This window comes from Antennarius striatus, chromosome 20, assembly GCF_040054535.1.
Source record: "Antennarius striatus isolate MH-2024 chromosome 20, ASM4005453v1, whole genome shotgun sequence".
NCBI classification, from domain to species: Eukaryota; Metazoa; Chordata; class Actinopteri; order Lophiiformes; family Antennariidae; genus Antennarius; species Antennarius striatus.
Window position 1 is genome coordinate 15,921,813 of NC_090795.1, and position 13,474 is coordinate 15,935,286.

The 13,474-nt window shown below is 42.0% G+C and overlaps 1 protein-coding gene across 1 annotated transcript in view; it reads left to right on the forward strand.

Annotated features, from left to right (window-relative positions):
• The window catches only part of sspo (SCO-spondin), an 87,069-nt gene that overhangs the window by 27,115 nt on the left and 46,480 nt on the right, over positions 1-13,474 (forward strand). The window contains exons 36-58 of the mRNA XM_068304597.1: positions 79-231; positions 1,295-1,435; positions 1,526-1,708; positions 1,800-1,950; positions 2,739-2,898; positions 3,111-3,159; positions 3,558-3,653; positions 3,768-3,895; positions 4,129-4,249; positions 4,347-4,474; positions 4,557-4,698; positions 4,779-4,949; positions 5,099-5,276; positions 6,929-7,001; positions 7,611-7,632; positions 7,758-7,878; positions 7,965-8,178; positions 8,311-8,452; positions 8,541-8,714; positions 8,875-9,042; positions 9,130-9,219; positions 9,810-9,965; positions 10,135-10,293. Coding sequence (XP_068160698.1) covers positions 79-231; positions 1,295-1,435; positions 1,526-1,708; positions 1,800-1,950; positions 2,739-2,898; positions 3,111-3,159; positions 3,558-3,653; positions 3,768-3,895; positions 4,129-4,249; positions 4,347-4,474; positions 4,557-4,698; positions 4,779-4,949; positions 5,099-5,276; positions 6,929-7,001; positions 7,611-7,632; positions 7,758-7,878; positions 7,965-8,178; positions 8,311-8,452; positions 8,541-8,714; positions 8,875-9,042; positions 9,130-9,219; positions 9,810-9,965; positions 10,135-10,293 — 3,120 coding nt within the window. The remainder of the gene's footprint in view (positions 1-78; positions 232-1,294; positions 1,436-1,525; positions 1,709-1,799; positions 1,951-2,738; positions 2,899-3,110; positions 3,160-3,557; positions 3,654-3,767; positions 3,896-4,128; positions 4,250-4,346; positions 4,475-4,556; positions 4,699-4,778; positions 4,950-5,098; positions 5,277-6,928; positions 7,002-7,610; positions 7,633-7,757; positions 7,879-7,964; positions 8,179-8,310; positions 8,453-8,540; positions 8,715-8,874; positions 9,043-9,129; positions 9,220-9,809; positions 9,966-10,134; positions 10,294-13,474) is intronic.

The following is a 13,474-nucleotide window of genomic DNA, read 5'->3' on the forward strand; positions in this document are numbered from 1 at the left end:
CACGAGTAAAGAACAGTTTAAAAATGTCAATTATAAAACTTGCTGCTCTAATGTGATGCTCTCATATCTCCCCTCTAGTGGATGGGCAATGGCTGCCATGGGCAAACTGGTCCAACTGTTCCAGCAGCTGTGGTGGAGTGCAGGTCAGACACAGAGGCTGTATCCCTCCTCGCTATGGAGGCCGAGACTGTTCCCAACTGCCTGGACCAACCAACCTAGCTATGCAAATACGTAAGAGCTGCCTGTAAACTAGCTTTGAACTAAAATGTTTTTTGTTTTTTAAATTTTTTAAATTTATTTATTATTATATTGAAATATTTCAACATTATCTATTTTGATATCAACAGTTATGGCTTATTGATCAGGAAAATTAAAGAAATTGGTGTCTCAAAATATCAGAATGAATTCATGAGACCAAATAAGGATTTATAATACAGAAAACCTCAGCAAATTACATCTACTCATCTGGACATCTCCACTCATCTACATTCAGGGGTGTCTTTCATCTTTCTCATGGAGCACAGGTGAGGGGGGTTGGTTAGTCTGTCGACCACTCTGTGAACAGTAGCCCTTTAAGCTAAGAACTGATCCTTCCCTTACTCCATGGGGGGAGGCAAGGATTGTCTTCAGAACAACTGTCAAGTCATCAATTGTCCCCATACTAGCAGTAATGACTGAAGGATTTGTGGTATTTATAGTGTATAATTAGTGATATAATGTATAATCTATTCAAACTAATATGTTCCATATAAATTCTATATATTTATTCTAATGTAGAATAAAATAAAAATAATTTCTAATTTATTATAATTATTACTTTTGTATGAATTTGTATTTGAATTTGTATGTTCTCCCCGTGTCTCAGGGTTTTCCGGCTTCCACTAATAACAAAAAACTTCAATTTGGGAATTGTAAATTGTCTGCAGGTGTGAATGTTTGTTTTTCTGAGTATGGTCTCATGATGAAGTGGTGAAATGTCCAGGTTGTCTCACCTGTACTCAGCTGGGTTAGGGTCCAGCTAACCCACAACCTGTATTTTGGAAAAATGGCCCAAGACAAAACAATTGTGATCATCTTGTATCAAAGAAAATTAATGGAATGAGTCTAGAAAACAAATTGTTTTCACTTTGTGAAAAAATTGAAAAGAAAATTGAAGTTCCATGATATTCAAATGTTTACTTGTTTCTCTGTAAACCTTTCTGCAAGACTTCAAACCGCAGGAGAAAATGCGTGCACTTTTGATTTTGCAGTGCAAGATGTGTAACACTTGTGCTGTCATTCCTTTCCACTCCAGAGTCCTGTCCTAATGATGGATGTGTGACCACTAGTTGCCCCAGTGGGCTGGTGAGACATAGCTGTGCTCCTTGCCCGGTGTCCTGTGCCCATATCAGCAGTGGGACAGCTTGTGAGCCCCCAAAAGCATCTTGTTCTTCTGGTCAGTCAGGAAGTTTCTCTATTGTTGCTTCTTATATATGCCCTGTTGATCTTCACTCTTTGGTGTCATTTGCTATGTCTCCTCCTTTAGGCTGCTGGTGTCCAGATGGACAAGTAATGAACCACTTACAGCAGTGTGTGCTGCCAGAGGAGTGTGTGTGTGAGTTGTCAGGAGTGCGCTACTGGCCGGGCCAGCAGATGAAGGTGAACTGTGAGATTTGTGTTTGTGAAAGAGGAAGGCCTCAGAAATGCCAGCCGAATCCTGACTGTTCTGGTGAGTCCATAGATCATTACCTTCTTGCTGGGTATCATTTTTCATTTGCCTCACATCTTGATCATATAAAGTCAGTTTTGTCACCCTGCAGTGCACTGTGGCTGGTCAGCTTGGTCAGAGTGGGGGGAGTGTTTGGGACCCTGTGGAGTTCAGAGCATCCAGTGGTCGTTTCGCAGCCCCAACAATCCAACCAATTATGGAGATGGGAGAACCTGTAGAGGAATTTACAGGAAAGCTCGAAGGTATGGTGCCCCATATTTATTTTCCCTATTTAACCTAGTATCAACCTGAATGCAAATACTGAGCTTTCCAAGCAACATATGAAAGACTCAGACATCTGAATTTTGATTAATTTTGTAATTTTGTAACATCCAACTGTGTAAACCTGCTTGATCTAAATTTTGATTTGGATCTCATCAAAATGCTACGACGCCCCCCCCCAAAAAAAAATAAAATTAAAATAAAAATTTAAAAGAATCCAAGAATGAACAAAAACAAAAAACAAAAACAATGGATCTACACCAAACTTTAAAGTTAAAGGTAAATGTTCCTAGCAGCTGACAAGGCTTTACCTTGTCAGCTGCTAGGAGCTGCTGGCTGCCACAGCCTGACCTGTCAGGGTAAAATGAGCTAAACGCAAAAACAGACCATTGGGGAAGACATAACCTCTTCAAAAGAAGTAACTCTTTATCCATCCGTCCGTCTTCTTGTAGGCAAGCCAACAGCAATCGTTTTGTCTACAGCTGCTTATCCACTTTATGGGTCTCAGGTGGCCACAGGCGAGAGACAGGGTACACCCCGGTTGAGACCTCAACTCATCACGGGGCAATAACAAAGACGAGACAAGCAAATAAACTACGCATGCTCATAATCACACCCATGGACAAATTTTGATGTGACAAATTTCTCCAAGTTGCATGTTGTTAGAGGTGAGAGGAAGCAGGGAAACCAGGAGAGAACCCACACAGACTCAGGGAGAACATCGAAACTCTGAACAGGAAAGAGTCTAACTTTGAACCTTCTTGTGCAGGTGCCAAACAGACCCTTGTGATAAATGCAAGTACCAGGGTCAGTCCCATGCTGTGGGAAACAGGTGGAGGTCAGGCCAGTGCCAGCTATGTTCCTGTTTGCCCAGCCTTACAGTGCAGTGCTCCACCTACTGTCCGTACGCCGTCAGTGGCTGCCCTCAGGTAACACAAATATTGGATTTGTTCATGCTGTCATTAGAAGGCACTGTATGAGACTTATCACATGTAAACAGTCCTGAGCACACACTCACATCATGATCCACAGCTCTACCTCCTCTTTATCCTTTGCTCTTCCTCTACTTTGCTGTATCTTATAGCAACGCTAATACATGTGTGACATGACTTAAATGTTCTATGCATTTTTGTTTGAGCAGGGCCAGAGTCTGGTGCCTGAAGAGGAAGACAAGTGCTGTTACTGCAAAGGTAAAATTCAGACTGTTGTTCTGCTATCTGTATTTGATGGTGAATAAAATGGTTTGCATTCTGCCATCAGTGGTTGGAATGGTGTCATGGAGTGATCATTATTGTCATAGATGATGGACAGTCCTGAGCACACACTCTCGTCATGATCCACAGCCTTGCCTCCTCTTTATCCTTTGTTCTTTCTCCACATTGCAATAGATGAATGCAGTTATCAATATACATTTCATTTGTTCTAAGGTTGCTCATAGCTTCCTCAAAATCTGGGCAGAGCTGTGCCCCTCCTACCCCCAACTTGTGACTTTTGCATATTTTTCATGCTTTCACTCAACACGAGGGAATGGCAGTTGGCAAGAGGCTCAACAGTCTAATAAGCTTTCTATTCTATAATTCCCCAACAGGAAAAAATTACACAGATGCTGTAACCATTCCTCCTGTCATCCTGACCTCCACGCCGGAAATACCTCTTGTTCAAACATATCCACTTCCTCCTGGAGGTCAGTGTGAAGGATTGCAAATGTGTTTAATCAGTTCAGAATATTGTCTGACTTATCTATTTACTCTTTTTTATTTTATCATTTTCATGGGATTTCTCCCTGTCTCTTATTCAGAGGAATGTTGGTCTCCTCTGGGTGTTCAGTTTCTTCCAGCTTCCAGTTTCAGAGCCTCATCACAACAGACAGGTCACCCCCCTGAGGCAGGTCGCCTCCATTGGTGGGACCCCCAGAGGGACCTTCAGGTATACCGTGGGATGTAAATGGCTCAACATTATACTGCCCTTCAGATGGCTCCTAAATGAAAAGAGAATGTATTAAAATTAGGCGGAGCAGTAATGTGAATAATAATTTGACAACATCAAACATGTAATACAGTCCAATGAACTGACAATTTAATTTTCACACTTGGAATACTGTGACCTGCATTATTAAGTCTTGAATTTACTAATGTACTCTGGAAACTATTCATTTGCAGGGTTGGAGTCCAGAACCTGAGGATTATAAGGACCTTCCACAGCAGAACCCTGATGGACACATCAGCAGCACACAGAGCACATATCTTCAGATAGACCTGCTGCAGCCATACAACATCACTGGTAAACATGCATGCAGAAGAACACCTGGACTAAAGGCTGCTTGACTTACCCTGTACTGAAACAGAACTACTCAAGTCTCTTTACCACTCTCCTGTAGGTGTGCTAAGCCAGGGTGGTGGTGCTTTTGGCACCTTTGTGTCCAGCTTCTACCTCCAGCTCAGCCAGGATGGCAAACGATGGTACACTTACAAAGAGCTTGGTACTGACACCCAACCTAGAGCCAAGGTAGGACATGGAACCAAGGTCATGCAACTAGTTTCGTTTTTTTTGTAATCTGTTAATTAATGGATGACCACTCTTCCTCCAGGTATTTCAAGGTAACCATGATGATCAAGGAGTAGTGGACAGCCGTCTGGACAGAATGGTGTCTGCTCAGTATGTTCGCCTACTACCACATGAGTTCCAGAATGGCATCTACCTTCGACTTGAGATTATGGGCTGTGGCAATAGTATGTAGAATGCTCACTCTCACTTTATGATATTGTGAATACATTTTATTTTGATTCTAAGATGATTTTGTCTCTTCCAGGTGATTACTGGGTGACGACCTTCACTCCTCTCCCTACTGTCACTCCTGTAGGTGGCTGCAAAAACATGGAGTTTCACTGTAATAATGGCCGCTGTGTACCTGCAGGCCAGCGGGGTGTTGTCTGTGATGGGGTCAACGACTGTGGGGATGGATCAGATGAGCTGCACTGTGGTGAGGTGTTCAACCCAACCTACTACATTTACAATTATTGCAGTTGAGCTTTTCTACGTCTGAAATGTTGACTTCCTCTGGTGTTGTCATTCACCCCCTGTCTAGAATTTGACTCTATTTCAGGTTTTGTAATTCTGGTCACCTCACAGGTACCCAGCCGTCCCCCACAGCCTCCAGTCCTCGCAGCTGCCCTGCTAGTCAGTTCTCCTGCCCTCCACCAGGGGGCTGCATTGAAGCAAGGCAGCGCTGTGACGGGATCCCCCACTGTCCCAAAGGAGAAGACGAAAGCGGCTGTTATCCCCACGACATCACTACCCAGTCTGACAGGTATGGACAGTGTTGTCATTTAAGAAAGCGGTCCCCAACCTTTTTAGGGGACCGCTGTCATCTAAGCCAGTGAGCCTTATTTTGAAATATAGCGACTTACAATCAGCGCATTCAACATAGGAGAAATTCTGATCATTTCTATATAAAAGGATGAACAAGTCAAATAATGATAATGATAATGATAATTAGTAGGAGCCCTGAAATGGAAAAAGGTTTTTTAATGCTTTTTGGTCGATCTCAAGATATTCTGCCTTGATTTTAATGAAGAACACTGGCACAGCTGTGGGCGCTTCAGGTTTGGGGTAATGGCTGGTAACCTGTCATGTGACTGAGACCTGTCAAGAGGCACAGACACAGACGTCTGTGCGTCACTCCGCACAGACGCACCACAGTTCAGGTAGTCCTAAACTAAAGAACACAATTGGTTCAGAGAAGATGTTCATAAGCCGATTTGTTTTTAAATTGCTGTTTATTTAAATTCAATCTGTAGTCACCATTTGAGATCATTCAAATGTTATTACTACTCTAAATACAAAAGTACTTTCCCCTAAAACTGACCAGAAACAGTAACAGGACACAAACTTTCACATCTCTACCTCTGCTGTGTGCATTTTAAAAACATAAATACATTGTGAGTTCATTCTGTGCTCAGAAGTTCAGAGAGAATTTTAAATTATAATTTTTTTTATTTAATTTATTTTTTATGTATTTTTAACATTATTTATTTACAATTTTTATACTTTATTAAATTGAAGAATAATAAGAAAACAATACATATTTTTTTTCTCAATGCACTTAGACACTAGAAGAAACACATCTCAGGTGGGTGAGGCATATGAAGTGCTCGACACCCTGGACAGTTTCAACATCCCAGTAACATACTGTACATTCAACCATCATAAACGTGACACACACACACACACACACACACACACACACACACACACACACACACACACACACACACACACACACACACACACACACACACACACACACACACACACACACACACACACACACTCCCTCTGAAACAGTCCCAATCCCCCTTGTAACCTGTCCCTGGTAATGTCATGTCTCATGTTCTTGCTCACCAGTGTTATATCAGTTTATTAGTGCATGTTATAATGTTATAATGGGTTCTTGCATTTTTTTGTATTTGTGTATGCACTTTTTGCAATAAAAAAAGAGAAAAGTTCACAGATGTGGATAAAAGGAGGAGGAAACGCTACAGATGACGCCTACAGGAAACAAGAAAACACCACATGAAGTCTGATATCAGAGCAAACTGGTCACTTGGTCTGAGACTTGATGAGTCATGTTAACATGACGTTAAATATGAATCCATGGGGTGTTAATGTTATGCTGCTCAGCAGGGGTTGTGGCAGAAAGAGGAACTACAGTCGTCAGACAGGGCGGAATGGTCGTAATTCAAATCTTTGTATCTTGAGGACTACCTGTAGTTACTTATAATATTTAAAATTATTATCATAATACATTTGTAATACTTAAAAATTTGATATGTTGTTGATTCAGTCTGCATTCTAACATTATGTCCGATCCCTGTTTACCCAGATCTGCTGCCATTCATTGTTTTAATGTGAGCTGAAGGATTTTGAGTAATTTCTTCATGGTTCTGTGTTAATTCGCAGACCACACACCCCCACTGCTGCCCCTCTCAGGACTCCATCCATGGCTGCTGTTACTCTCCCTGCAGTAACAACTGTGAGAAAACACTCTATTAACTGTTCATCACATAAACTAGTCCTGCATGTCTAAAGCTTCCCTTTTTTCCACTTCTTTAATTTTTATTCTAATGAACTAACAAAAGTTCAACTAGATATGATGCTGTGCATATGAGTCACATAAATGAAGGATTGATATTTACAAATAAAATAACACATGTACATTTAAAATAAAAGCCGAGGATGTAGCTCAGTGGCAGAGCTCATGCTTCACATGTATGCTGCCCTGGGTTCAAAACCCTGCATCTGCAACCCTACGGGGGCACACGCCAGTGTTAACTGTAGGCTGGTTCAAAGCCCGGGAAAATGCAGAGGGCTGCAGTAGGAAGGGCAACCAGCATAAAAATCTTTGCCAGACAAATAGGGATGTTCATCTAAAATGGAAAAAGAATGAAACACTGTGGTGCCCCCTAATGAGACAAGAAGAAAGAGCGTTTTAAAAAACAGAAACAAGCATAGCTTTAGTGAATCCTGAAACCAACATGTAATATTCTTAAATATCCTTCTTTTTTCGTGTGTTTTCTGGATTTCTTTACACTCAATAGAACTTCTTGCAGAATGAGTCTTTTGTTTTTTGCTTTGCTCACAGGTTGGGGGTCCAGGATATCATGGTAAGTGTTAATGGTGGAATTACTGTGTATAATGAATAATAATAAATCTGATATTGCTGCAGACCATTTTAATTTGTTTGGTGAGCTCAGTTTGTCATGTTGACTCTGTTCATAAATTTCTGTAGGCATGTGCTCCTCTCCGCTTGGACTGGAGGATGGGAGAATCCGTTATGGTCAGCTGACCTCATCCTCCCATCGTGAGAACAACCCAGCTGATGCCGGACGCCTTAACATTGTCCCTAACGTGTGAGTGGTCTCTCTGTCTCAATGCAGCATGTCTTAAAAGGAGATAACAGTACACAGATTCAAAGAAAATAAGAGCATTTGTGCAGTCAGGTGATGGAGCCTGGATGGAGCCCATTGCCAAATGATCTCAACCCCTATTTTGAAGTGGATTTCCTGGAGCCCACTTGGGTATCGGGGGTGGTGACCCAGGGCAGTGGACGCATGTGGGGTTACCTCACTAAATACCGCCTGGCCTTTGCTCTGCATAGGCCAGTCTTCACTGACTACACTGAGGATGGGAAGCCTGATAGCCCTGCTAAGGTAAGTCTTCTCCGGGTATATGTATCTTAATACAAATTTTGTTCCACATGAACATGGAAGATAAAAAATAAAGACCCAGCACATTGTCCATACACATCCTCATGTAGATTCATCTTCTTGGTTGTGCTATAGGTGTTCACAGTGCGTATGGTGGGCAGGACTCCAGTTACCCGCTGGCTCAGCAAACTGGTCAGAGCTCGCTATATGCGCGTTATTCCCGTGGAGTTCAGACACACCTTCTACCTGCGAGCAGAAATCCTTGGCTGCCGAGGAGGTGAGGAAATGGACTGGTGCTCAACTGTATTAAAGTTCTATGTTCTCAGGACCAGTGCTCAGCTTTAATTTGAAAACCTTTGCTCTAGATGAGCTGGTGACACCCAGCCCGACTGCAGCTCCTTCTAGTGGTGGGATGGTGACTGTGCAGCGATGTGAGCCAGGCCAGTTTACATGCCGGCAAAGTGAGGAGTGTGTCTCTGTGGTTGTGCTCTGTGATGGGCGACCTGACTGCAAGGACCACTCTGATGAGATCAACTGTGGTGAGAGCTTAGGGTCATATTGTCATTTTTGTTTTCCATCTTCTGTCATTCCACACAACCAGTGTTTTGTTCCCATAAGCATTTCAGTGAATTAAAACCATTATTACTGTCTATTTTATTTTATTTTATTTCTGTCCCTTCCCCTTAATCTCCTCTTCAGGAATGGCACCAACCAGAGGCTTTCCAGGCCTGCAGAACCAGACCAGCCCCACAGGGAGACCAGGTTTCCACTATGACAACATTACAAGTGTCCCAGGCCTCCATACCACCAGGCCCCAGGGTGGCCTTCCCGGTGTAGCTAGTCCTGGGGTCACAGGTCAGCATGAACTTCAAGCACAGTACTTCTCACTTTTTTATATTCAATAAAGAATTATTATTTTTGTTTTGATTCTGTTTTTTTTTCCAGGCCATTGGACCACCACAGAAGGGGTTACCACAGGCCAGCCTGGACTGCACTTTACCACATCCCTCCGTCCTGGACAACCTGGATTACAAACCACTAAATGTAAAAGACATGTCATCTTGCTTGTAAATCGAGAGCACATGTGTCAAACTCAAGGCCCGGGGGCCAAACGTCGCCACATCATTTTATGTGGCCCGCGAGGGCATAAAAGGGTCAGAGTGTTTAAAAATAAATAGGTCAAAACCAAAAACTACATTTCCCACAGTGCAGTAATTCAGCCCATTTTAACTCTTGATAAAAAACGTTTTGAACAAATTTAATGTCGTAACTTGTGTTTCATATTATTTTTTCTGGAAAAAATTTGCTTGGATAGTTTTTATCCTTGATTGATGGAGTTCTGTGGGTTTAATAACCTGAAAAATATAACAGAGAAACATTTTTTTTTCTGTGCAACTGTAATGTTTCTACTTGAATAAGTAATACATTCAGTTAATTAAAATTAAGGTGTAGTTACAGTTATTTAGCATTACATTCAGTTACACTTAGTTACATTTATAAGTTACATCTGCCCCTTTGAGTACAGCCAGTGTGCTGACATGGCCCTCGGTGAAAATGAGAACACCCATGTCCTAGACTCTAGTATGGATAACAGACCAGTATGTTTGTAATCTGCATATTATTTTAATTTACAGCTCCATGGATCCCTACAACCTCTCTCGATGCTGGTTTACCCAGAGTGCTTTGTGTGGAGGGACAGTTTTCATGTCGATCATTTGGGTGTGTCAACTCAGCACTGGTGTGCAATGGCAGACGGGATTGTTTGGATGGGTCGGATGAAGAACACTGTGGTTTGTATCAATCACTATTTAAAACACTGTGTCATTTGTCCTCATGATATGTGCCAAGTAGGAAAAGTTTGATATCAAGACTTCATGTAGATTTAAATTAAAGACAAAAATAAACAACTAATCCACTTTGCTTCAGTTAACACTCATGTGTACTCATGTGTGTTACTAGGCTCCACAGTCAGACCTGCAACGACCCCCCAGGGGCCGCTGCTGCCCAGTCCCTGCTCCAATAAGCAGTTCTCCTGTACCAGTGGGGAGTGTGTTCACCTGGATCGCAGGTGTGACCTGCAGATGGACTGTTTGGATGGGTCGGATGAGAAGGACTGTGGTAAGAAGGAGAATAAAGGCAAAAAACTCTCCTCTCCTCTCCTCTCTTTCCGGTTTCCGTGTGAGTGGTGGATCGAGCGGCGGATTGAGTGGCGCGAGTGGGTTGAATGTTTTTTCTCTCCTTGTGGTTGGACTAATTGCACCTCTTTCTTTTTCTTCTGTACTATGTGCATGGCCAGGTAAGTGCTTTATCTTTATTTTGGTGTGTGAATCGTTATTTGAGTGTTTGCTGGTGTTGTGAGGACTCTCAGGGCGCAATGGCGCCCGCTGAGCCGCCATCTCCGTCACTACAGCAGGGAGTACGGATCATCCCTCCGGATAACACCGTGTCGGTGGAAGATGTTCTACAGGCAGTATGAGACCAGGTGGGTCATGAGAATGTGTTGTATGCTTCGAGAATGAACAAAGGCGTCTATCAGCTGATAGAGCGTGGTGTGTTCATCAACCAGCTGTTTGTTCAGGTGTCCCAACTGTCGGCACCATCCACGCGGATCACCGTGTCAGGTGTTCCGCCGTTTATTCCAAATGAGATGTTGGAAAATGGGCTCCATCGGTTTGGTAAATTTGAAAGTGGGTTTACTGAGATAAAACTGGGTTGTAAAAGCCCTAAACTGAAGCACGTTAAGTCCCTGCGCCGGCAGGTGTTCATGTTTCTGGACACACCCGATCAGTATCTGGAGGTGTCCTTCACAGTAAAAACGGTCATGTGTCTTTCATGGTGTCGCTAATTCTGGGAAGATTAAATGTTTTGAATGTAGTGATGTTGGACATAAACGTGTGTAACCCCTCTATTCTGGCCCACTCCCAGCAGACTGATGACAGCACAACTTCTCCCAGATTGATAATATTTATTGTTGATCAACAATATATATATATATATATATATATATATATATATATATATATATATATATATATATATATATATATATATATATATATGTATATATAATTTTATATATATATATAATAATAATTATTATTATTATTATTATTACGGGAATTATGACAAATATAACGATCAACCTTTTTTTGTATGTAGATAGATAGATAGATAGATAGATAGATAGATAGATAGATAGATACATAGATAGATAGATAGATAGATAGATACTTTATTAATCCCAGAGGAAATTGCATATATCCACTGCTCAGGCATTACATAACAAATAATACTGGATAAACACCAGGAGAAAAGGAAACACTGACATCACAGGACATACCACAAGACATACACTACACTAACAGACAGACACATGCAGCACAAACAGGACTTATATACTAAACTATAACTAAAATATAAACAGTATAAAATTTAAAAATAATACAGTATTAAAATATAAACAGTATAAAATAAAATCTAAACAGTATAAAATTGAATTAAAATATAAAACAGTATAAAAAAATAAAAAAATAAATTAGGTCTTCCACAGTGACGGGACCCTCCCCAGCCGCAGACTGAGGTTGAACAATTGCTGCAGGGGGTCCCCTAGTTCCGAAGCACAGGCTCGGAGGAGTCTGTTTACAATGAATTAATGAATGTTTACAATGAATTAATATAATAACTTCCCAGCTAAATGCAAAGGCTCTTAGATATTTTCATCATGAAAGAAAAAAAAACATATTTCACTTTACAACATACCTGTTGATCAACAACAACAACAACACAGGTGGTTGGTGGTGACTGTGTATGGCTCAAGTAACACAGCTCCCTAAACATCAGAACGGAAAAAAAACAGTACATTTCAATGGACTGCGCCATTACTATTGTACAACTCCATGCTGAATCCTGCAACTTGTCACGCTAGAGCAGAAGAGAAAACTGCACACACTTCGACCCAATGACAGTTGCAAAACATGCCCACAACATTCATATAACTTGAAATTAGCATTTTTTAACTTAATATAACAAAAATCGCAGAGCTGTTTGTAACCTACTATAAGAGGAAATGCAGCAACGCAAGAGGCCGCGCTGCCCGTTATCTGCTACTTATATAGACCCCACCTGTCACCAGAGGGCGATATTACACCCGAGGGAAAATTACATAGAGCCTTGCATAGATTAACCATAATACAAAATAATTTTGGCATACTTCAACCACATTAACAATCATGTTACATTCTCCTCCCCTGAATTCGTCAAAATCCCAGAACACATAGAATCCAAGGGAATCCCAACATATCACATGAGCAAAGACTTTGAACGAATATAGCACAGGTACTAAAACAATGTGCTCAGTCAAGCCACGAGGCTGTTCAATGAAGAAGTCAGGAAAGCAGTTCAACACATAACACAAACCCTTCACTGATGACATGAAAAATGCCTGAATACACTTCTCAAATTCAATTCAAACCCAACCCAAACATATGCAACAGTAGAGAAAAAAAAGAAAACAAAAATAATCAGTCTTACAGCTAATCAGTCTAAGCAAACAAGGTTTGTCTGTTCATAGTCTGAATAAGTCTGTTGACTGGCTTAACAATACGGGCAGCTCTGGTTCTACGACGGCCAGACGGTGTCGCCCGGAATGTGCCAGAGGAAACGCCATCATGGCCCTCTGGGCAACAGGAGCCATTGAGAGGGGCACCTGAAACAGGGGACAGGGCACCGAAATCAGGGGCAGGGGTAGCTGAATCAGGGGCATGAGCACTTAGATCAGGATCTGCAACCAGAACGACAGGCACATCAGCAGCAGCGCCCACTGGGATGTGAGAGACCCAGTCTTGAATACGAGTGACATCGTCCAGAATCAGACTTCGCAAGTTGGAGGGAGGCAATATCTACATCATCAGACAGACCTGGGTCATCGGAGGACATAACCACACTGCCAGGATGAGTGGGTCGGGCAGATACATCCACGTCATCAAGCTCACCCATATCTCACGAGGAGCACAGAGACCGTGTGAGCCGCTCAATGGAAAGATCAACAGTGGAATTCTCCTCCAAAGCACAGGAAGAGACGAAGGAGCCACACTCGTCAGCCTCAGGCAAGACTGGCAAGAAATTCACACAAAGCAACAAGTTGCGGTGGACGAACTTTGACTGGCCCGATATGGGATTCCGAATCTCAAAGGTGTGAGTCCGAGTGTTGCTGTTGATCACCATGTAAACCACATCACCCCATCGGTCCACTAACTTCCTCTGTCCTCTCTCACCCTTGTTCGCTAGAAGAACCCTGTCA